We start from the raw sequence: 26,076 nt of genomic DNA on the forward strand, positions 1-26,076 counted from the left end.
CTGCGTAGGGGCAATGCAGTTGTAGCCGGGGACGATCAATCTAGTTGCCGGAACAGAGAGATTTTTGTCAGGTGAAGTGAGGTAATCTCACTTAGATTTTTGCTAGTGTATTTTTATCTCTGTAATTGGATAGATGAGAGGGCATCCATAGTGTACTAAAAAATACTCCTTAATAATAAAACCCCAAGATCTAATACACCAATTTTCTTGCATTGGGTTTTTCCAGGGACAACTGTCCAAAATTAATGGTGTCCCTTGTGCGATTGTCTCAATTTATTTATTTTCATGATATATATGTATGTGTAGTTTGCAATAGTGTTTTCATCGTTGTTTAAATAATTAAATAACTTGTTTAATGTAAAGAAAAAGTAGGAGATGATAAACCAATGATTGCAGTAGGATTGCCGATGTATAGATTCAGAAAATTTCACATGGTATCAGAGCATTGTAGATCGTAGGAGACTGAAGACACCAATCGAGAGATCCAGAGAATTTGCTGGAGAGAAGCTGTTGTCCTGAGTGACAACGTTGTTTTAGATGCAGAGGAGCAGTTGCAGGAGTGACGCTGTCACGCCCATGAGCTGAGCACGTGTGATGTGCGAAGGTGGGGTGCGGGCACCTTTGGTTAAAGGTGACGAGTTGTTGGGTGCAACGAGTCGGGCGGTCAGTTAAACGCGCTCGAGTCACATGCGACGAAAGTTGCGACGATGGGACAAGTTGGTGTGCGACAAGTTTGGCAGTCGGTTAAACGCGGTCGAGACATGAGTTGCGACGAGCCAACACAGAGGTCGAAATTTGGCCAAGTATGGAAAATCGCGATGGCAAGCTTATATGGTGGACAGTTGGGTAGGTGGACACGACAAACCAACGTGAGGGGCGCGCCGACATGAAGATGTGGTGTGATGGCTAAATTGAGTGGTCGGCCTAGGTAGGCTGACCCACCTTATCACTTGGAGAGTTCATATATATTGGTGAACGTGTGAAAGAGATAAGGCATAAGTTCAAGCTTCAAAAGCAAGTTCAAGGCGTACTCTATACTTGGACAAGCAAGGAGGGTGAACAAACAAGAGGACCGAAAGTGCAAGCGGACTGAGGGCCGCAACACTTGGCCAAAAAATAAAAAACTAAACGGGCGAGCTGCGGTGGGGCGACCCTGCCCGAACAAGCTGTAGGTGGGGAGACCTTGCCTGGACGAGCTACGGTGGGGCGACCCTGCCCAGATTAGCTGCAGGTGGGGCGACCCTGCCCAGAGGAACTGCGGAGGGGCATGTCTGCTCGCGGATGAGCTGCAGTGGGGTGCACCTGCATGGACGAGTTGTAGTGGGGCACGTCTAACCGGTGAGCTGAACGAAGGGTGTTGCTGAACGAGGGTGACCCTGAACAAACGCGGGGCGCTGCTGAACAAAGGGGTGACCCTGAACGAACGTGGGGGCACTAATGAATGACGAGGGCAACCCTGAATGATGGAAGGGCGCGGTTGAACGAGGGACACCCTGAACAGACATAAGCGCAAGGGTGAACGAAGGGCGACCCGGGGTGGGGCGAACCTGAACGATAGCCTGAACTAAAAATTGGAAAAATTGTACAGGTGAACTTGGGGTTGCCTTGCAAAGGTTGTACATGTATAATTACTTGTAAAAGTGTATTATTATTATTATTTGGGCAGACTCTAACAAGGGAGTTTCCCCTCCCTTTAAAGAAGATTATTCACTGTGCATATGTTTATAAATGATGATGATGATGAATGTATTTTTGCTGTGTTAAAAAGATGAATGCTTAGTAAAAGTTGAAAAATAATCTAAGTGTTGAATGTTAGGCGTAGTCTGTACTTGAGAGTATTGATGAAAAGAAATCGGGTAGTGGTGTCGCACCTGCCTATGTGCGGTTGAAAGACTACTGCCATGATAGGGGCGTGACATATGCAGAGCCAGAGGAGTGATGCAGAGGCTCAAGCAGTGCCTGCGTCAACATTTCGAGCATGCAGAGGATGACGTAGAGCCAGAGAGGAGCCCACGCAGTGACTGCGTCAAGTCTCTGGGCCAGTGTAGAGCCTGAAAGTTTTGAATCAGCCAGTTGTCGGGGTTGGGGGAGCATAAAAGATTCAATCTGAGGAAATGGTGAGACATTGTTGTTGTTGGTGCAGAACAATGTCTGTGGAGATAGAGTCGAGGTAGTGGGAATCATTGCCTTGACAAATTTTTAGCCAAAGAAATCTAGATCCGAGTTGCAACAGAAAAAGAGCATTGGAAAGGAGTGATTCGGCATTTGGCCGAAGGATTTCCGTGAATGAAATCAGGACTCATAGGGAGTCTAAAGGAGCTTGTCCCTTAGAGGGTTTCTTGTGCCAAAGAAATCCAGATCCAAGTCTTGCTAGATTGACAACAAGAGAGGGAGAAGAGAACTAGTCCTATTATGGAGCGGAGATTGCAATGAATGGGTTGATGGATCAGGACAGATTGGATGGAGCATCCAATTTTGTCATCTGGAAGGCTAGGATCTTGGCAATCTTAGATAAACATCACATCAAGGACTATGCCTTGAAGTTAGTTGTTGTGCCGGTTGACACTGATTTGATGAAGAAGTATGAGGAGGCCCAGGCTAAGGCCAAGTGCAGGATCCTAGACGGGGTCAAAGATCATGTAGTACCACATATTGCTGAGAAGGAAACAACGAGGGAGATGTGGGAGGCACTGATCACCTTGTACTAGGGCTCTTCCGTCCAACAGAAGATGCTATTAGAAAATCAGCTGAGACAGTACTAGATGCAGAAAGGAGAGGAGACCGATCCCTTCCTTCTCATGTTGCAAGAGATTCACGACTAATTGACTTCCATGGGGTCTACATGAGATCCTGAGTTCATGGTCAAGTCTGCCCTAAATTCAGTCACTGAGGACTGGGAGAATTTTGTCCAATGTACCTTGGGCAGAGCAACTATCCCCAGTTGGCAGGAGATATGGGAAGCTCTTCGACAAGAAGAGCTCAAGAGGTTGATCAAGACAGGGAGTAGCGGCAAGGGAGCCTAGGTCAAGAAGGAGGAGGAGGAGGATGCAACTCCCGCATCATCGGAACAACAAGGGCAACAAAAGAGAAAGAAGAAGGACATAAACAAGGTCGGATGCTTCAATTGTGGGGAACTGGGACATTATGCCACTCAGTGCCCCCAAAGAAGGGAAAGGGGGAGGCTTCTGACTCAAAGGCTTCTCCAACAAATATGACAAGGAAGGCGAGGATGAAAATTGCACCATGAGTGCTCATGCACCTTTGGAGAAGAGGTGGGGTGATATGGAGTTGTAGTTGAGAGGACTACATGTGGGCAAGATCCTTGAGGTTCCCAAACTCTTGGATCACATACGACTACATGAGCCCTTAAGAACAGTAGAAAAATGACGTGTATTAGTTGGAGCGAGGTGTGATGGAGCGACAGTGGCAGAGCTAGAGTGCCAAACTTTGAGGCAACACAATGGATGTTGTAGGAGTGCAAGAGGCATAGAGAAGTTTGTAGCAACACAGTAGTAGTGGAGGGTTAGCACAGATTAGCATCAGAGGTAGCTTCAGCATCACGAGGCATCCATACTAACCAACATGTCAGTTTTTCGGTGAAGTTTCAATTGCTTACTTCTCAAAAACTGAGTTGCAGTGCAATAGTTAGTAGTGGTAGTGCTATGGGCAGCATGATGCAACATATTGAGAGGGAGTTGTAGTACAAATGTAGCAGTGGCATTGGCAGAGTCATGGCAAACAATACAGGAAGCAACAGCTCAATGGATGAAGGGCATCAAGCCGAGCATCAACGCACAAATGACCGACACAATGGATCAATGTAATGCTTCTATGGGGAAGTATTGCTAGAGCACATTCCTCGCTAAGAGGGAGTGTTGATTTTGGGTAGCATCAGTGTGATATAGCTCTAAAATTTGGTGGAGGGGCTAGAATACATGAGATCTCCAGAACCCAGAAATCGTTTGGAGAAATTCCACCTGGATGAGGAGTTATTAAAATAATTAATATTTTTAATGGGTTCTTAAGTCAAAACTTAGGAAAATAAAAATATTAATGGGTATTAATAAGAATATGGGTGAGAAACTTCTAAGTGACGAGGATCAAGTTTGTTTTAATCTTAGCCATTGATTATGGACTTAATATCGACCATTGATTCATCAATATGAAAATTATAAGAGGAGGCTTGAGGGTCAATTGGAGATACACTTGAGAGATGAAAGAAGTTCGATTTTTCTGGGGCGAGGTTTGCTAAGAAAATCGAACAAGTGATTAGTTGCAGCAGAGGGGCAAGGATAGTTGAGGTCGAAGGATCTTCTCCGGGACCTCGAATACACAACAGAGAGAGGCAAAGAGAAACCAAAGGAGGCAACACAAACCCTGTGAGGCTGACGCTAGGCCAGGAAGGGCCCACACATTTCCAACCAAAGGGAAGAGCCACCCTCCAGCAGAAATCCGAATTTAGCCTGGGGAGCAACAAAATCAGCCAGAAAGGCTGACGTCAGAGCTTCAGGAGGCAGAGGAGGCAGCACAGTGTTGACGCAATGTCCCAGTGTGCTCCACGCAGCTACTACGTAGGGTTAGCGTAGTTGTAGCCGAGGACAATCAATCCAGTTGCCGAAATAGAGAGATTTTTGCAGGTGAAGTGAGGTAATCTCACTTAGGTTTCTGCCAATATATTTTTATCTTTGTAACTAGATAGCTGAGAGGGAATCTACAATGTATTCAAAACTACTTCTTAATAATAAAACCCTCAGATTTGTTGCACTGGTTTTCCCGCATTGGGTTTTTCCGAGGACGATTGTCCAAAAATAACGATGTCCCTTGCGTGATTGTCTCAGTTTATTTTAGTTCATGATCTATATGTATGTGTAGTATGCAATAATGTTTTCATTGTTGTTTAAATAATTAAATAACTTGTTGAATGTAAAGAACAAGTAGGAGATGATAAACCAGTGACTGCAGTAGGATTTTTTATGTATAGGTTAAGAAATTTTCACAGTCTCCTGGTGAACGATACCTATGTTATTTGTGATGTTCTTTTATATGATTTCGTTGTGCCTATAACTAATAACATGTAAAACAGATGATATGTTTAATGTAATGAAATTCATGAATGTTTGATGTAAGTGCTTAATATTCATGACTTCCCAATGTCTATCCGCTTATAGTTGTATTCTCAGTTTATCTACGTTGTCAAAAAAAAGTATAAAAAAAAAATAGTGGCATAGGGAAGGGTCCTTACAATGACAAAAAAACGAAGTGCTACAACTCAAATATACAATGTTGAGAAGTAATCATGTCAACACTTGGAGGAGGTTAGCCACGATCATTTGGAGGAAAGTCCTAACCAATAGTGTGAATGTTGAGTTAAAATTGCACTTACATTTACATAATTAATTCTTCATAGAACTTATTCCCATGAAGGTGCTACTGGTATCACATGTGGATTTCAATTGCATTGATTTTAATTTATATTTTAATATGCTTATTTCTTCATCCCTTGCACCTGTCATTGGTGTGAGAGTTGTTTAATCTTGTGGCAAACTTACATTTAGTTGTTGAAATTCATATATATAAGAAATCAAATTTTCCCTCGAGTAGGAACTTAGATTGAAATTTCCACAATTTGTGTCAATTTAGAATTGGGAAAAAAACTTTAAAAATATTATTCCACTAAGCACAAAAACATGGAATATGATGGAATTCTAACCATCCTTGAAATTTCTAATGAAATTTGTAATCGGGAAAATATTCATTTTTCTCAAAAATAACTTATTCCATTTAAGTGTATAGTGCAATAATATTGAAATACACATATATATCCCATCTTAAAGTTATATATATATATATATATATATATATATATATATATATATATGTATAAATATTATAATTCTCATGTTAACTACATGCCCCTCCCCCTCCCCTCAAAAGAACCTCCCCCATTCCCCATCCTTTCCCCCCAAAAAGGAAAGGAGTAGCTCTCCTATTTATAAAACATCCCAAATAAAGAGTGGCTCTCCTATTTATAAAACATCCCAAATAAAGAGTGGCTCTCCTATTTATATAATTGATTGATTTAATGAAAAACTATGCTTATTTACTTAATCTCCCCCCTTCATTGTTTTCATTTTTTTTTTAAGACAATGGGAAAACCTATGATAACTCAATGGTCAAACCAGTAGTGGGACAATCATCATTGGATGTTATCTGCGAATGCATGTTGGCTCATCAATGTTATTCAAGGAAAACCACACCAACTGGAATTACACGTTGGTGGTCCATAAGGGGGCAAACTTTTACTCTTACCAGATGCCTCTAGGTCTTGGGTCGTTAACTTGTTTCCTTTCGTCCAAGGAAGACAAAATTTTAGCCAAGCATAATCACTTTTAGTGCATACTCTAGGCCCATATCTAGTTGTGAACTTTGGGGTTTGACCCCACGACCTCGATTTTTTAATTGTAATATATAATTTTATTTTTAATTTTGAGATATCAAATTTTATTTCTTCTATAAATTTGAGGTAAAACTTATATGTAGGATACATTTCTAAATTGTAATAGATATTCTACCTTTGTGATGCATGGCAATAAGTTTGACTATGTTGAAACTTACAAGTGATCCAAATTTTAATAGCCTCATTTATGACCTAGTTAGGGAGGAACAAAGACTTTGAAGAGGGAGATTGTGATGAAACTTGGATCAGAAGTATTTGTAAACTAATTTTGTTTGGTTGACTACATTTGGTTGATTGACTACAATTTGGCTTACTAGTGTCCTAGAAATCTCATGAGGCACTAACATTTGGCAAGAGTAGTAGCCTACTTAGGGATGTTAACAACTTTGGAATAAATGTTGACTAGGTTTTACATGAATTTAAATGAGTACCTCTTGGGCCATTGCTTTAAGTGCAATGGTCATTGGGTGAGGTAGGTTGTGAATGATTTTCTCTTGTTTTGAGGAAAAAAAAGGAAGAAGAAAGAAAACAAAAGAAATTGAAAATGAAAAAAGAAGATCTAACCACCTTTTTAAAACATTGTGAAGAGGTTTCTCCACTCATTTTCGCTAACAAACCTCATAATTTATTACATCCATGGACTTAAATAAAAAAATGATGGAATCTATCCATTGGGTTAAGTGGAATTCAAATACACTTGTATTATAATTTTTGGTAGTGCATTGCCCATTGCTCATTTTGGTGGTAATTCCATCGCCAAGCATCACCTTAATGCTATCATTCATCTACCTTCATTTCTTGATTGACCTCTTTTAAGAAGCACATGGATTTCACCCAATAATGGGAAGGCCCGTACTTCCATGAAATAAACCCTCTCAATTGCTGCTATAAGTTTAGCATTTAAGCCCTACTTCACCAAGGTAGGTCGAAAAATAAACTTTTGAAGCTCATAGAGAAGAAATATGGGATGAACATTACTACTTTAGAACAACTTTTCTCCTTTATTGAATTCAATGTTGTCCTTATAAATTTGACAAAGACACAGGGAAAATGGGATGAGTTGCTTTTCATATAGGCTCATAATCACTTCAACCAAAAATTAGTTGCAAGTTACCTAGGAGAGATCAACTTGGACCACATTGTTTGATTTGTACCACCTTGTCACATGACCCTTAGAGGTCACACAACCCATTTTATAAACCATTGCAACTATTTTCTCTTCAAGTTGAACACTACCATGGAAGACTGGATTTTTACTAAGACCGATATAAAAGAAGGTATGTTGTTTTGATTCCTTATCCTCTTTGCTTTCCATTATCACATCATGGTTGGGCATAATTATTGGTGAAAGAAGGTAGGACTAGGGTAGTTAAAGAAGCTAAAGAAGTGTTAATATGGAGAGGGACATGATATATAGTAGTTGAGAAATGTCATTTTTATCTTCTTCAATATTGGAGATTTAACCTCAACATATATGGGACAAGGTCTAAGGTTTACACAACTATTGTAGAAATTAGGCATGTAATTGCAAAAAGAGGCTGTTTTGACAATGGAAATCCAAGGAAGTCATAACACGGATGTTGAAAATTGAAAGCCAAGGAACTTGTTAACAAATGGTAATTGGTGGTTGGACATATGAAAAAAATTAATGCATCCTTGACATAGGAAGATATATAGCCATTTTTAAGTGGCTCTTGATAGATGAAAAAAGAATTTAGGAAGATACTTATCTTTAAAAGAGCACATTATATGTATGTATATATATATATATATATATATATATATATATATATATATATATATATATATATATATATATATATTACTTCTATGGTGAATTGGTAACTTATTGGAGTAATTTGGGTGAGGTCCAAGATCAAACCTAGTTGTTGCCTCTATAACACCAATAATATATCCAACAACCTAGAAGCCAGATATACCAAAAATTTATGACTTAGCAAGAGCCGAGACTCCATGAGGGAGGGGGAGCCTACTCCTCTAGCCTTATCACAACGGGCCAAGGATGTCCCTATGTGGAATTTTGAGACTGGGTGGAGGGGATAACATCCCATTGTACCAACCACTCAGTCGTCCCACAAGGAGACAATAATGTAATTTTAAAGTCACAACAAAGCCAAACACCATATTGGTGTATGATACCCTCTTGTTCATGGACAAGGGACCTCCCTCCACGTTATGATGTGACTACTAAAATCTACAAAGGTGTATATACTTTACCTCCTTTGCATTGAAGCTATAACCTTTTAAGATAAAACACACATTCTTAATCATCTGTCAAACTCAAACAATACATAGCTCCATTTAAATTACAATATAATATAACCTTATCACAAGTTATTAACATTTTATTTAGTAAAAAATCTCATGGAAAAATCCTCAGGGAATAATTTAAACATTGTAGATAGACTTCTCGAGCTAAATTGTGTAAGTAAGACGAAGGCATACACTCATCCTCAAGGAAAAAAAAAAAACTTTTTGAATAAATAGTTTTTGACAACATAGTATAATGAATGTGAAGTGTGGGGGGAAATAAACTAGCGCCCGTAGGTAAACACTGATAAACATCTCTGATAAACATCAAAACACTTAACCCATTGTACATCTCACGTTGTCGTGATAAAACATATCATAAAAGTTAACTAAATTATAACTTTATTTTAAATTATTATTATTATTTATAAAAAGAATTTATATATAAGTTTTATATTTATACATTTAAAAAAACATGTAACAATATTCTTAACCATGAAGATTCACCCCCAATTTACCAGGAAATTTTTTCTTCCTACAATTCCATGCAAAATCACATGCCCAATATGACATGTGTTATATGACACTTTTTTTAATTAATTAGTTTGTAATAAATTAATTAGAAAAGCATAACTAACTTGGAGATAAATCTTAACTTGTGATTGAATTCTACTATCAATATTCTAGTATATTCCATGGACATCAAATCTCTAACATCCACTTAATAATTACTGATAATTAAATTAAAATTATGGAAAATTTATTATAAAATAGACACGCCTATTAACATAATAAAAAATCAATTTAATAAAATGATTAAAATGAAAAGAAAAATAATATTTTTTTAATCAAAAGTAGCGATTTTTTTTGTAAGTATAATTCTATTAATCATTTGCTAAAATACAAGGTGAGCTCTTGATGGGAGCATCCTAGCACTGATACCAACATACTAAGAAAACAAGAGGACAATGTAATCACTGCGTGGATCGAATACATTCCTTCTTTCCTTTTTTCTTTGGAACGTCTATCCAATTGAGGAGTTGGAAGAGGCTGTTGTGTTAACCATTATGGCTAGACTCTCTACAGGGTTGACTTCTAGAACTTTGGCTGCTTCTTTCTTGCTATTTGAATTGTCAGACTCATGAGGATGCTTTTGTCCTCCTTGGAGATGATCTAAGGATAATTCCATGTTCTGTGACTCTACCTCTGGAGAGGGAACTGCATCTGACTGAGCTTCAGGTGTCTGGATGATCTTTGTTGTGGGCTGATTCGGAGCCCAAGAATGCTTAACTTCCTGCTCAAGGGAGAAAGCCTTCGGGAGATATGGAGGAGACAAAGAGGCAACATAAGACTTATGGATTTATGTGCTTACAGAAGGCACTTCCTGGTTTGACTGAGCTACTCAAGGCTGCGAGACTAGAATTTCTAGAGGAGTAGGTCTCTGTTTGGAAGATTGAGAAGCCCGCTAGCCTTTCTTGGTTTGTCTCTTTTGTGGCCCTAAAGGGGGAGAAGGATGAAATTTGTGTTGAATATCTCCCACTCTTGGAAGGGTCTGCATCGAAAGTGATCCGGATTTAAACAGGAACGCAATAGATTACAGAGGTAAACATAAATACAGAGATGCGATAACCATAAAAACAGAGATGCCGCAAAAATAATATTTCATTTCATTAATGGAGAATACTGAAATATGCTTACAAATAGAAATAACCCAGCTAGGGCGATGGTAGCTTATCTCTGAGAAGAGATGTGTCGGCTACATGCCTCTGAACTGTTTCCAACTGTGTTTACAATGAGGCTAGAAGGCCTATTTATTATTGAGAAACAATGGAAAACCCTTCACATTCCAAAACCTAACCCTAGAAGATGAAACGCCAAATTGTGGCCCCGTTTTGGGGTGAGTAGGACAGCCAACTTCCCGGGGTCCCGAATTGGTCGTATTATCTCCGTTTGACGCGCATGATAGCCCGTTGGAAAGATCTCTCGAGGACTACGACAGAAAAGATGATTTTTATCAGAAAAATCGCTGGCGGTGGATTTCCCAAAAAACATTGTTTAGGGCCTCAAAACGGCTTCGGAAGTTTAGGACTCGAAAAACTGCTAAAAATAGTAAACTGTGCTATAATTAAGGAAACTGAAAACTGGAAGAGACAGTTGTGGGGGTCCAAATGGAATAGGTGGGTGGCCACCAACATCCACCTGGATCATTCTTCCCCCTTTAGGAAGCAATGGTCCCCATTGAGCTGAGTTCCTCCCTGAGATGAGGAAGCTTCTGTTGAGCTGGGTCTCTGGTGAGTTGTTCTGCAATCTCTGATGTGTCTAGAAATGGTGGGGAGCATGGTCGATGACGATCCAAATTGAACACTCGGTGCAAGCGAAGGAATGGAGGAATGCTGTGCTTCAAAGCATTGTTGCCCGTAGCCTTGTTACTGGTGTAAGAACCATGTCGGAGTGGTCTGAGTTTCTGATGGGTTCTGGTAAGGCGTTCTTTCTGCAGATGTAACCAAACTTTGTTGCCCACCTGAAACTTGTGTGGTACCCCTGTGGGTGAGGAGAAGTTGTTCCTGTGTTCTGTCATGACTGTATCCCTTTGCTGTTGCTGCTGTGTGGAGGAACCCTTTGCGGGGGTCATGGATGTAGCAACAATCTTCCCCTTACTTTGGGAGCGAACCAAACAGAAAATGAATATCCTAGTCTGGGAGATGAGCTTGCTTCCTTTCTTGGCAGTGATCAAAGAGGTGGCGGTAGGTGGGGCTACCTCCAGTATCCTGTATAATGAATTATCCAAAGAAATAATGACAGCGCGAGGCCTTGACTCATACACAGCATGTCGCCTCCACAAGTATGGCTGGCCTAATAGTACATCACAAACATCCAGAGGTGTAACATCACACAATACCTCATCTGTGAAGGGCTTGATGTTGTAGGCAAGGCGACACTGCTGGCGAACTTTGAGATCTCGTCCTTCGTGAAGCCAACCGATACTGTACGGCTGTGGGTGTGGTGTAGTTGGTAGGCCCAACCGCTTCACGACCTCTGCTGAAATGAGATTCTTTTGGCTGCCACTGTCGACAATGAATTGCAGTGGCGAACCCTTCACCCACATCTGTGAGTGGAAAATACGTTCCCCCTCCTCTGGATCTTCGGGCTCATTTTTCTGGATCTTGGCAGTAGCAACAGTGGCGCTGGGATCTGCATCAAGGATCTACTTCCCTTTGTCATTTCCCTTGTCAGGTTCTGACTCATAGTCGGAACATGCATCTGATTCGGAAGCCTTCAACTCGGCCACTAGCGACTGCTTGGTCCGACACTCACTTGTGTTATGAGTGGGACTCTTGTGGAACTCACACCACTTTCCTGTGTCCTTCCTCGGCTTCGTGGTGGTGTTCTTTTCTTGCGGCTTCGACGAGTTGTCTTGGGTCACCCCACCTTGGCTTTGTCCTTTGGGCTTCGGCTTTGCAGATCCAAAGTCTCGCTTCTTCTGTTTGAACTTTTGCTCGATTTTAACAGCATAGCGGTATGCTGTGCCGAGTGAGGAGATGTTCAAGAACTCCATCTCTTCCTGGATGTATCTGTGTAGGCAACCGCGGTATTTGAGAACCAGATGCAGCTCAGAATCTTTGATACCCAACTGCGTGCGAAGGGTATGGAAAATATTTGTGAACTCTAGCACATCTTGGTCTCGTCCCTGCCGCAATGTGGTACATTTGATGTATTTGTCCTCATAGCTTCCGACAGGGTAGTACTGCTCCTTGATGGCATCCCGGAAGTCATTGCAAGTGGGTGCGGCTGAAAACAGTGAGCCTGTACTTTCATCCTTCTGCTCGCAGTATGTTTCCCACCAGTCCTGGACGTGGGGGGCTGCTTTGAGAAGAGCGAAAACAATCTTTTCCCGACTTGAAAATTCATGAACAGAAAAATGCCCATCTAGCAGATTTAACCATTTATCTACGGCATCTGCGTCCATTTGACCCTCGAATATGGGGATTTCAAAATTAACTTGTACCTTAAACGGTGTGGCGTTTCCAGAGTAGCTGTTGGAAGCCGATGCGTCGCCTCTGGGTAGCCGTTGAAGGATCTGCGCAAAGCTATCCATCATCGCGTTCCTTTGCCGCTCGAGGGCTTCTTCGAGCAAGATTCTGATAGGATCTCCTGCCCCCTCGTCTTTCTTCTCATCCGCCATGGGAGGTCGTCGAGATTTGCGAGGTTGGTCTTGCAAAGGTTCGACCAATTCAAGCACTAACTCCTTATATCCCGACCTCGTTGGGGACATGCAAAGAAAAACAGAGAAAAAGTAGACCGCTTTGATACCACTGATCCGGATTTAAACAGGAACGCAATAGATTACAGAGGTAACCATAAATACAGAGATGCGATAACCATAAAAACAGAGATGCAGCGAAAATAATATTTCATTTCATTAATGGAGAATACTGAAATATGCTTACAAATAGAAATAACCCAGCTAGGGCGATGGTAGCTTATCTCTGAGAAGAGATGTGTCTTCTACATGCCTCTGAACTGTTTCCAACAGTGTTTACAATGAGGCTCGAAGGCCTATTTATTATTGAGAAACAATGGAAAACCCTTCACATTCCAAAACCTAACCCTAGAAGATGAAACGCCAAATTGTGGGCCCCGTTTTGGGGTGAGTTGGACAGCCAACTTCCCGGGGTCCCGAATTGGTCATATTATCTCCGTTTGACGCGCATGATAGCCCGTTGGAAAGATCTCTCGAGGAATACGACAGAAAAGATGATTTTTATCAGAAAAATCGCTGGCGGTGGATTTCCCAAAAAACATCGTTTAGGGCCTCAAAACGGCTCCGGAAGTTTAGGACCCGAAAAACTGCTAAAAATAGTAAACGGTGCTATAATTAAGGAAACTGAAAACTGAAAGAGACAGTTGTGAGGGTCCAAATGGGATAGGTGGGTGGCCACCAACATCCACCTGGATCATTCCTCCCCCCTTAGGAAGCAATGGTCCCCATTGCGTTGAGTTCCTCCCTGAGATGAGGAAGCTTCTGTTGAGCTGGGTCTCTGGTGAGTTGTTCTGCAATCTCTGATGTGTCTAGAAATGGTGGGGAGCATGGTCGGTGACGATCGACATTGAACACTCGGTGCAAGCGAAGGAATGGAGGAATGTTGTGCTTCAAAGCATTGTTGCCCGCAGCCTTGTTACTGGTGTAAGAACCATGTCGGAGTGGTCTGAGTTTCTGATGGGTTCTGGTAAGGCGTTCTTTCTGCAGATGTAACCAAATGTTGTTGCCCACCTGAAACTTGTGTGGTACCCCTGTGGGTGAGGAGAAGTTGTTCCTGTGTTCTGTCATGACTGTATCCCTTTGCTGCTTCTGCTGTGTGGAAGAACCCTTTGTGGGGGTCATGGATGTAGCAACGATCTTCCCCTTACTTTGGGAGCGAACCAAACAGAAAATGAATATCCTAGTCTGGGAGATGAGCTTGCTTCCTTTCTTGGCAGTGATCAAAGAGGTGGCGGTAGGTGGGGCTACCTCCAGTATCCTGTATAATGAATTATCCAAAGAAATAATGACAGCGCGAGGCCTTGACTCATACACAGCATGTCGCCTCCACAAATATGGATGGCCTAATAGTACATCGCAAACATCCAGAGGTGTAACATCACACAATACCTCATCTGTGAAGGGCTTGATGCTGTAGGGAAGGCGACACTGCTGGCGAACTTTGAGATCTCGTCCTTCGTGAAGCCAACCGATACTGTACGGCTATGGGTGTGGTGTAGTTGGTAGGCGCAACCGCTTCACGACCTCTGCTAAAATGAGGTTCTTTTGGCTGCCACTGTCGACAATGAATTGCAGCGGCGAACCCTTCACCCACATCTGTGAGTGGAAAAGACGTTCCCCCTCCTCTGGATCTTCGGGCTCATTTTTTTGGATCTTGGCAGTAGCAACAGTGGCGCTGGGATCCGCATCAATGATCTGCTTCCCTTTGTCATTCCCCTTGTCAGGTTCTGACTCAGAGTCGGAACATGCATCTGATTCGGAAGCCTTCAACTCGGCCACTAGCGACTGCTTGGTCCGACACTCACTTGTGTTATGAGTGGGACTCTTGTGGAACTCACACCACTTTCTTGTGTCCTTCCTCGGCTTCGTGGTGGTGTTCTTTTCTTGCGGCTTCGACGAGTTGTCTTGGGTCACCCCGCCTTGGCTTTGTCCATTGGGCTTCGGATTTGCAGATCCAAAGTCTCGCTTCTTCTGTTTGAACTTTTGCTCGATTTTAACAGCATAGCGGTATGCTGTGCCGAGTGAGGAGATGTTCAAGAACTCCATCTCTTCCTGGATGTATCTGTGTAGGCAACCGCGGTATTTGAGTACCAGATGCAGCTCAGAATCTTTGATACCCAACCGCGTGCGAAGGGTATGGAAAATATTTGTGAACTCTGGCACATCTTGGTCTCGTCCCTGCCGCAGTGTGGTCCATTTGATGTATTTGTCCTCATAGCTTCTGACAGGGTAGTACTGCTCCTTGATGGCATCCCGGAAGTCATTCCAAGTGGGTGCGGCTGAAAACAGTGAGCCTGTACTTTCATCCTTCTGCTCGCAGTATGTTTCCCACCAGTCCTTGATGTGGGGGGCTGCTTTGAGAAGAGCGAAAACATTCTTTTCCCGACTTGAAAATTCATGAACAGAAAAATGCCCATCTAGCAGATTTAACCATTTATCTACGGCATCTGCGTCTATTTGACCCTCGAATATGGGGATTTCAAAATTAACTTGTACCTTAAACGGTGTGGCGTTTCCAGAGTAGCTGTTGGAAGCTGATGCGTCGCCTCTGGGTAGCCGTTGAAGGATCTGTGCAAAGCTATCCATCATCGCGTTCCTTTGCCGCTCGAGGGCTTCTTCGAGCAAGATTCTGATAGGATCTCCTGCCCCCTCGTCTTTCTTCTCATCCGCCATGGGAGGTCGTCGAGATTTGCGAGGCTGGTCTTGCAAAGGTTCGACCAATTCAAGCACTAACTCCTTATATCCCGACCTCGTTGGGGACATGCAAAGAAAAACAGAGAAAAAGCAGACCGCTCTGATACCACTGATCCAGATTTAAACAGGAACGCAATAGATTACAGAGGTAACCATAAATACAGAGATGCGATAACCATAAAAACAGAGATGCAGCGAAAATAATATTTCATTTCATTAATGGAGAATACTGAAATATGCTTACAAATAGAAATAACCCAGCTAGGGCGATGGTAGCTTATCTATGAGAAGAGATGTGTCGGCTACATGCCTCTGAACTGTTTCCAACTGTGTTTACAATGAGGTTCGAAGGCCTATTTATTATTGAGAAACAATGGAAAACCCTTCACATTCCAAAACCTAACCCTAGAAGATGAAACGCCAAATTGTGGGCCCCGTTTTGGGGTGAGTTGGACAGCCAACTTCCCGGGGTCCCGAATTGGTCGTATTATCTCCGTTTGACGCGCATGATAGCCCGTTGGAAAGATCTCTCGAGGACTACGACGGAAAAGACGATTTTTATCAGAAAAATCGCTAGCGGTGGATTTCCCAAAAAACGTCGTTTAGGGCCTCAAAACGGCTCCGGAAGTTTAGGACCCGAAAAACTGCTAAAAATAGTAAACGGTGCTATAATTAAGGAAACTGAAAACTGAAAGAGACAGTTGTGAGGGTCCAAATGGGATAGGTGGGTGGCCACCAACATCCACCTGGATCATTCCTCCCCCCTTAGGAAGCAATGGTCCCCATTGCGTTGAGTTCCTCCCTGAGATGAGGAAGCTTCTGTTGAGCTGGGTCTCTGGTGAGCTGTTCTGCAATCTCTGATGTGTCTAGAAATGGTGGGGAGCATGGTCGGTGACGATCCACATTGAACACTCGGTGCAAGCGAAGGAATGGAGGAATGCTGTGCTTCAAAGCATTGTTGCCCGTAGCCTTGTTACTGGTGTAAGAACCATGTCGGAGTGGTCTGAGTTTCTGATGGGTTCTGGTAAGGCGTTCTTTCTGCAGATGTAACCAAACTTTGTTGCCCACCTGAAACTTGTGTGGTACCCCTGTGGGTGAGGAGAAGTTGTTCCTGTGTTCTGTCATGACTGTATCCCTTTGCTGCTGCTGCTGTGTGGAGGAACCCTTTGCGGGGGTCATGGATGTAGCAACGATCTTCCCCTTACTTTGGGAGCGAACCAAACAGAAAATGAATATCCTAGTCTGGGAGATGAGCTTGCTTCCTTTCTTGGCAGTGATCAAAGAGGTGGCGGTAGGTGAGGCTACCTCCAGTATCCTGTATAATGAATTATCCAAAGAAATAATGACAGCGCGAGGCCTTGAATCATACACAGCATGTCGCCTCCACAAATATGGCTGGCCTAATAATACATCGCAAACATCCAGAGGTGTAACATCACACAATACCTCATCTGTGAAGGGCTTGATGTTGTAGGGAAGGCGACACTGCTGGCGAACTTTGAGATCTCGTCCTTCGTGAAGCCAATCGATACTGTACGACTGTGGGTGTGGTGTAGTTGGTAGGCCCAACCGCTTCACGACCTCTGCTGAAATGAGGTTCTTTTGGCTGCCACTGTCGACAATGAATTGCAGCGGCGAACCCTTCACCCACATCTGTGAGTGGAAAAGACGTTCCCCCTCCTCTGGATCTTCGGGCTCATTTTTTTGGATCTTGGCAGTAGCAACAGTGGCGCTGGGATCCGCATCAATGATCTGCTTCCCTTTGTCATTCCCCTTGTCAGGTTCTGACTCAGAGTCGGAGCATGCATCTGATTCGGAAGCCTTCAACTCGGCCACTAGCGACTGCTTGGTCCGACACTCACTTGTGTTATGAGTGGGACTCTTGTGGAACTCACACCACTTTCCTATGTCCTTCCTCGGCTTCGTGGTGGTGTTCTTTTCTTGCGGCTTCGACGAGTTGTCTTGGGTCACCCCGCCTTGGCTTTGTCCATTGGGCTTCGGATTTGCAGATCCAAAGTCTCGCTTCTTCTGTTTGAACTTTTGCTCGATTTTAACAGCAGAGCGGTATGCTGTGCCGAGTGAGGAGATGTTCAAGAACTCCATCTCTTCCTGGATGTATCTGTGTAGGCAGTCGCGGTATTTGAGTACCAGATGCAGCTCAGAATCTTTGATACCCAACTGCGTGCGAAGGGTATGGAAAATATTTGTGAACTCTGGCACATCTTGGTCTCGTCCCTGTCGCAGTGTGGTCCATTTGATGTATTTGTCCTCATAGCTTCTGACAGGGTAGTACTGCTCCTTGATGGCATCCCGGAAGTCATTCCAAGTGGGTGCGGCTGAAAACAGTGAGCCTGTACTTTCATCCTTCTACTCGCAGTATGTTTCCCACCAGTCCTTGACGTGGGGGGCTACTTTGAGAAGAGCGAAAACAATCTTTTCCCGACTTGAAAATTCATGAACAGAAAAATACCCATCTAGTAGATTTAACCATTTATCTACGACATCTGCGTCTATTTGACCCTCGAATATGGGGATTTCAAATTTAACTTGTACCTTAAACGGTGTGGCGTTTCTAGAGTAGCTGTTGGAAGCCGATGCGTCGCCTCTGGGTAGCCGTTGAAGGATCTGCGCAAAGCTATCCATCATCGCGTTCCTTTGCCGCTCGAGGGCTTCTTCGAGTAAGATTCTGATAGGATCTCCTGCCCCCTCGTCTTTCTTCTCATCCGCCATGGGAGGTCGTCGAGATTTGCGAGGCTGGTCTTGCAAAGGTTCGACCAATTCAAGCCCTAACTCCTTATATCCTGACCTCGTTGGGGACATGCAAAGAAAAACAGAGAAAAAGCAGACCGCTCTGATACCACTGATCCGGATTTAAACAGGAACGCAATAGATTACAGAGGTAACCATAAATACAGAGATGCGATAACCATAAAAACAAAGATGCAGCGAAAATAATATTTCATTTCATTAATGGAGAATACTGAAATATGCTTACAAATAGAAATAACCCAGCTAGGGCGATGGTAGCTTATCTCTGAGAAGAGATGTGTCGGCTACATGCCTCTGAACTGTTTCCAACTGTGTTTACAATGAGGCTCGAAGGCCTATTTATTATTGAGAAACAATGGAAAACCCTTCACATTCCAAAACCTAACCCTAGAAGATGAAACGCCAAATTGTGGGCCCCGTTTTGGGGTGAGTTGGACAGCCAACTTCCCGGGGTCCCGAATTGGTCGTATTATCTCCGTTTGATGCGCATGATAGCCCGTTGGAAAGATCTCTTGAGGACTACGACGGAAAAGACGATTTTTATCAGAAAAAATCGCTGGCGGTGGATTTCCCAAAAAACGTCGTTTAGGGCCTCAAAACGGCTCCGGAAGTTTAGGACCCGAAAAACTGCTAAAAATAGTAAACTGTGCTATAATTAAGGAAACTGAAAACTGAAAGAGATAGTTGTGGGGGTCCAAATGGGATAGGTGGGTGGCCACCAACATCCACCTGGATCAGAAAGGTTGTGTTTTCATAGCCTAGAGGCTGCATGAGGGGGTCCTCTAGCTAATTTATGCAGATTTTGTTTGGAAGTCCACCACTAAGATGCATTTCTACACAGAGTCTTGCAAATGTGTAGATGCCTTTCTGGAAATTTTCTTTGTCAATCTTGATGAAGCACCCAAGAGCGCTACCTATCCCTTCCAGTGACTGAGGATCACAAAGGGGACTAGGCAAGTTGGGAAACCTAACCCAAATAGGAGTCTTTATGCCCTCCATGTCTAGAGGGATGAATTCAGGAAACCAAGGTTCTAAAGAGAGGCTTGAAGGCCCCCAGAACCAAGGTCCCTATTTAAAAGTATTTAGACAATCTTTTGGGTTATTGAAGAAAACAACAAAATAACCCTTAGAGTAGAGCTAAAGAGAGTAATATGTAACCTAAGTTTTGTTCAACCAGTCTCTCATGGCTGGAGCTGAGGGAAAGAACCCATTAAACATGCATATAATTGTTGGAAAATGAATTCAATTCGTATTAAGAAAACTGTACATATAAATACAATGTTGAAACAATTGGATTCAATTTCCAAGGTTTCTTGGACTTTACTAACTGACTTTATAACGTACCATAACCCTAACAGATTAGGTGTCCAACATTCCTCCCTTAATTCAAAGGGGTGTATATGAGCCCAAGAAGATAGTTAAAATGTAAAAATGCATGACAAGCAATGGCTGAATGAGCCCTCTAAAATGGTGGTTTTTAAGAAAGACCACAAACCAAAAGATGGGAGAACTCGAGGTCTCAACTAGTGGTGGTTTAAGGTTGACCAACAAATTTGGAACTAAAGCTCAAAGCAGCTCATAGAATAGTTCCAAATAGGGCTAGAAGCTGAAGTATTCTGCTAGTGTAAGTGCTCCCTAATAATGGTTTGAAGATAACCACAAACTGTAGTGGAAACCAAAATCTTCTACATGTGGTGGCTTAAGGCAGACTAACAACCAAAAAATCATGCTTATGGAGCATGAATCTGTCTTTGGCTACAACTTTGAATTTGACTATGTTTGACTCTGGCAGTTGGCTCAGGTTCAGGTTGTGGCTCAGGCTTGCTTGATAAATCTTCGAATGATGAACCTTCAAAGCGATAACTTACCATCAATTCCCCCCCTGTTAGATACAAGGTGAGAAGATGAAGAAACCTTCATTATAAGACTAGTCAATACTCGAGAAAAAATTATGTGGTATGACTGATATATCTTCTTGGTTGTTGAAGACCATTGCCAAGAAGCGATCCATCCAAGATGAATCTTCGTTCTTGCAGGAGTTTTGTTTCTAGAACATTTGTCTGAATGATGAGTGTGCTTACCACAATGCTCATAAGGGTGAATATCAAAACACGATCTTTCATATGGCCAACTCAATAACAATGTTGGATTCTGACAATCTGCGGATGCTGTGAAACAAGAGCTTGTAAAGATGGATCATCCTAAAGGAATCCAGCGCTGCGAAACTAGATGGGCTTGGAATATTCCAGAATATGAAAGGACACATCCTTGTCATATCCGAGACCAGTTCTATTCTTGTTGTTCACAACTTCTTCCCAAGGTTTGATGAAGGTCTTGGGAAGTGTAGGTTGAACCTTCACATCTACATGTAAATCCGCTCCTGAAATGGCTCCATTATTCTGATGAATCTCCGACTGCTGGGAGTCAGGCTCAAATAGGGAGTTGTTCTAAACAAGAACCAATTTAGAATTACAACTCTTCTTTTGTAGTTCATCTCATTGTAGCTGAGACTCAAGTTGGAGAAACTCAACCGTCTCTTGTGCATGATGTAGATAGATTCTAATATCAGCAAGAGTGAATTTGATGATATTCACTGTTTCCTCAACAGTAGAAAATATGAGATTGTTTAGTAACTCTAAACACTATTAATTTTAGCCATTTTACAATAACTTAATTTCAAAATATTATGGGTGTCAGCTTCAACCGAAAATGCACCCGCTTACAAAACAACTTCAAGTCAAATGTATGAAATGTAGTGTAGTTTTCTAGAAGCTCAACAAAGCTCAAAACTTGATGTTTGACCATCTTTGAACTCCATCCATCACACTTTCTATTCTTGTTCCAATAAGAGACAAGTTCAATTTGATAAACAAAGAGGTTTCGTCCAAGCAGATAAAGGGGTGATTTCACCGAGTCGCCAATAGGTCGCTATTGTCATCAATGTCTACCAAGTCAAATCAATTCCATGTGGCCAGTACTGTTAAGCCATTCAATTCTTGAAAACCTTACTTCTCCTACTGGGTTTGGAGATGGAGAGTAGGCTAACAAATAATTAGCTCATATAAACCAAGTTCTAAAGCACAACTGAAACCACTTTATTATTTTAGTGCTCTATTTCGAATGGGCATCTCTCAGAAGAATTGGCCTCCTCCATATACAACACAGACTTCTATCTTCTCGAAATCGACATAGGAACAAGAACAAGATCAATAATGGCTTCTATGGTAGTCTCACTAATTGACTAGTTGGCCGGTTCGATTATCACCGAACAAACTCAACCATATTTCATTCACAACATTATGAAGCCAAGTGCCCAAAACAATGTTTCAAAACCTTTCCCCTAAAAAAACAGAAAGTAGATACACCAAAATTGAATCTCAATCTATTCATGTATCAGATGGAATGATAAAATTTTCAATAACCCAAACACAGATAACCTTCACAAATTTACAGTAAAAAACATGCAGAAGGCACGTAGTGGAAAGAAATAGCTCAAGACTTACAGAGAACTCAAAATGGCCAACTCATTCAATGAACATACATTCATAGTGGAAGCTTTGTCAGAGTCGTTGAGATCATAGATAATTTTCTTAGTCACCAACACTCGACGCCATGGACGAATTGCTAAAAAAAAACAAACCCAAGTATACTTAGAATTCTTTGAGACTTCACTTGGAAGTTCTCTACTGCTGCTTAGATCTTGATCTCCTCCAGATTTCAACTTTCTCCTTAGTTTGCCAGTCGCTTAACTCTAGATTGAATATGAAAGAAGAGTGCTCATGAAGGCCACAAAAATAGTGATTCAAGTTAAGCAAGAAGCTAGATATACCTCTACTCTAATACCACTGTTGGAAAATGAATCCAATTCGTACTAAGAATATTGTACATATAAATGCGATGTTGAAATAGTTGGATTTAGTTTCCAATGTTTCTTGGATTTTAGTAATTGATTACATAACACACCATAACCCTAATGGATTAGGTGTCCAACAATAATTACATTTTTTGCATAAAGAAAGGCATGCACAATAGAGACATCTTCAATTACCTTAACATATGGAATCTCTTCTGAATGTTCAATGATGAAGGATGGGCATGAGAGGGCTTTAGGAGTAGAGTTGGAGCCACCCCCCTTCGCTGCTTTGCTTAAGGATTTCTTCTGCGATGGATGCTCAACCCGTGGAGTTGGAGCTTTGGCTTGACCTAAAGCTTGGAAGGTCTGCCACTATGAAGGGGTTTGGCCTCTGGCACCCAAGAGACCCGAGGAAACTAGGACTGTAGCGTCCCTGCCTATGCTTAGAGCATGGATAGAAGTGTCAATCTGCAATCTTCAGTGACCATGCACTAGCTCAAACTATGAAAAGGGTAGACTCATTGCTTTGGAAATTTGAAGCTTAATGTCTGCAATAATAACTGTGAGACAAAGAGGGGTTCCATCTAGAGGTTTCACAAAGAAGGAGAAAACCTTAGATTCATTGTTGAATTTGGGACTTCAGATAAGGACATCTAAAGTCGAGGGATGACAATTAACAAAGGCTTGAGGCGACTATGAGGGAGCCACAAAGCTTATTTCAAGAGCAGTCCAGAGAGTGGTGGCTAGGGTTTTCCTATACTGCGCCATTCACATTCTCTATTCCCTATGCTATTACCCTATTTCTTGAATTTATCAAATTCATTATTAATATTACTAATTAATTAATTTATTTTTAATAATATAATATAAAAAAATTAAATAAAAAAATCTATTTAATAAATTAATTTAAATAAAAGGAAAATTATTTTTTATCAAAATCAACTAATAAGCATCATTAAAAAATTGAAAGATAATAACATATATATTTTGATACCGGAGTGAGAGTCTTCCGACTCGACATATCAATTTGGTTTGGTTCAGTGCTCCTGAGCTGCATTTTATGTAAATTTCTTTCTTCAAAACAAGAAAAATGGACACCAGCATGGAGACTGCGATGAGAGACGGTGGGCTATTGTCCCTCATCTTACCACGGCTGTCGGAGCGGCAGGATATGCTCTCGGCATCCATGGTGTGCAAACAATGGAACGACGTGCTAACATGGTCTGCCCAGAAATTTACAGTCAGGTCCCGTACACTTCTCCCTTCTTTCCTTTCCCGCTTCAAACACCTTAATCACTTGAATCTCGGGCAATGCTGTGATCAATTACAAGACCGAGATCTAGAAATGTCCTCCGTGTACCTTAAAAGCCTAGTTATATTATCATTAGGCAACCCGGAGCAGCCCCAGGACTGCATTTCGAATTTAGGGTTTGTAGGGGTTGTAAAAAATTGTACTCTGCTTGAGCAGGTTGCCTTGTCTTCCATGTCCAATTTGTTGGATTATGGCATTGAAGCCATGACTAGAGTTTGCGAGCGGCTGATGTCCCTCAGTATTGAGAATTGTGGGAATTTGTCTGATGGTGCCCTGGAAAGCTTAAAATATTGCAAGAATATCCAAGAATTGACTTTAAAGGGTATTTTCCGATTCACTTCGCCTGGTTTGTCGAAAATAGGAGAGAGCTGTCCGAGGCTTCTGAAATTAGCATTGGAGCCTGATTATTCCGTCGATATTACCTCTGGCCTTAAGTCCCTGGCTACCCATTGCGTCCAACTGCAGGAATTGTCTTTGAAATTCCGACGTGGGGACTTGAGGGAGTTATCGGGGTTATCAACTCTGATTGCGTTGCGAATAGAGACGGATCAATGCGATCATCAATATTCTGTAGCAAGCATTGCTGCTGCAAACATGAACCTGAAAGAATTGGTGTATTATAATAATTTTGCACCATTGAATGATGCTGCTCTTACCGTGATTATACAGAATTGTAGAAACCTTGAGAAGCTTTGCTTGTCGGCTTCACTATTGACGGACTCGGCTCTGTTGTGTATAATGGAATGCAAGGCTCTAAAATCCCTTGCTCTCGATTACTTCAGTAGTGAGGGGCAAGGCTTGCCTGCAATCGGTTTGTGCGGGATCCGATTGAAGGAGTTCTCGCTAGCATATGCGAACAAGGTCAGGGATGTGGATTTGGAAATTTTGATGTATTCCAACAAACAGCTGGAGAGAGTACATCTAAAATACTGCTCAGGACCATCTTCAAAGGGGTTCTCAACAATCAGTCTGTGTTCTAATTTGCAATATTTGGATCTCAGTTTTACAGATGTAGATGACTTAAGCTTGGCTGCTATAGCAAATGGTGCCAAAATGCTGAGGCATTTGAGCTTGGTTAGATGCACCGCTGTTAGTAGTATGAAGATCTTGTCGAATTTTAGGGCATTGGAATATTTAAACGTTAGCCAATGCCATTTTGTGACTGACGAGGGGCTTGGCTTTCTTGCTGCCAGTTGCAGGAAGTTATCTCATCTAAGCTTATCATTTACAAGGATAACAGATGTCGGCTTAATGCATCTTGCATCTTGCACTATGTTACGGACATTAGAAATTCCTTACTGCAGAGGAATCCAAGGCCCTGGTTTGGTTACAATTGCATTATCATGCAATTCGATTCAGTACTTGGTCATAAGTTATCACTTCAAGGGCACACGAGTATTAGAGGAGTTGAGAAAACGGTGTTGCAGGGTACAATTGGAAATGGAGCGCGAGGATTTGTTTACATTTTGGTAAGTGTAAGCATCTGATATAGCAGATGTAAAATATGCAAAGGGAACTAAATTTTTTTCTGCTTAGAGGCCAACAATCCTGGGACAGAAAAGTATCTAAAGGGCTTGCAAGACGTGATTCATATTGCTGTTTACAATATGAATGGATGACATAGCTTTACTTCTATCTCAATTCCATGCATTCTATGTTCTGGGATAGAGATGTAAGACGTGCTTGGCAGGAGAAGTGTTTCAATTATTTAAACATGCCAATCGTATTTTCTGGGATCTGCAATTATATATTTTCTAGTTGACACTAATCTCCCAGCTGGAATAGTCTCTGTTTTTTGTTACTTTCCAAGGAAATCCTCATAGGGAAATCCCTGGGCACACTCCCCTACATTTTTTGGATGGTACCTAGTGTAAAATTGTAAATCTGATAGTGACATTGAGTGAACATGCAACAGAAGCAGCCAGCCTGAGGATTGATCCCGAGAGTTCCCACACAATGCTCAAGTCATTCAACCTCTTGAGCTAGCACAGTTAACTTGGAATAGTCTCTGTTTTATGTTAACATGTTATACTTTATCTCCATTTTGAAGTGCAATATAAGATCTTGTGCTCCATTTTGAAGTGCAATATAAGATTTTGTGCATATTGTATTGAGTTTGAAGTGTAATGTTGGATTGTACATACTGTATTGCTACTTTTCTGCAAGATTGCTGTTTTCCAATATTTTTTTTCTTTTCAGAGTTCTTCAGCTGTGTTCTAGATGGTCCTTTTCCTACAATAGCAGGTACGGCTTTTCACTCTTATGGAGCTTAAATATCAAGCAAGGAATGACGACAGTACTGAGTAATGTGCCCCAGGGAGCCACTTGCTACCTTTACATTGCTGGTATTGATTGATAGCCCTAAATATTTCTCGTTCGAGGCATGCATTCGACAACAAAAGAAACCAAAAAAGAAATTATAAACATCATAGTTTCAAAATTTCTTTTTGAATATAGAA

The 26,076-nt window shown here is 41.8% G+C and overlaps 1 protein-coding gene across 1 annotated transcript; it reads left to right on the top strand.

Annotated features, from left to right (window-relative positions):
* The first annotated feature begins 23,295 nt into the window (after nucleotides 1-23,295).
* On the top strand, nucleotides 23,296-25,709 carry LOC149254111 (F-box protein At1g47056-like). The gene has a single exon (XM_089460068.1). The coding sequence runs from the start codon at nucleotides 23,396-23,398 to the stop codon at nucleotides 25,088-25,090; it is 1,695 nt and encodes a 564-aa protein (XP_089316194.1). The 5' UTR covers nucleotides 23,296-23,395; the 3' UTR covers nucleotides 25,091-25,709.
* Nucleotides 25,710-26,076: the final 367 nt, after the last annotated feature.

This window comes from Pinus tabuliformis, chromosome 7 (assembly GCF_031772625.1).
Source record: "Pinus tabuliformis cultivar Carrire ecotype Pingquan chromosome 7, CPIR1, whole genome shotgun sequence".
NCBI lineage: Eukaryota > Viridiplantae > Streptophyta > Pinopsida > Pinales > Pinaceae > Pinus > Pinus tabuliformis.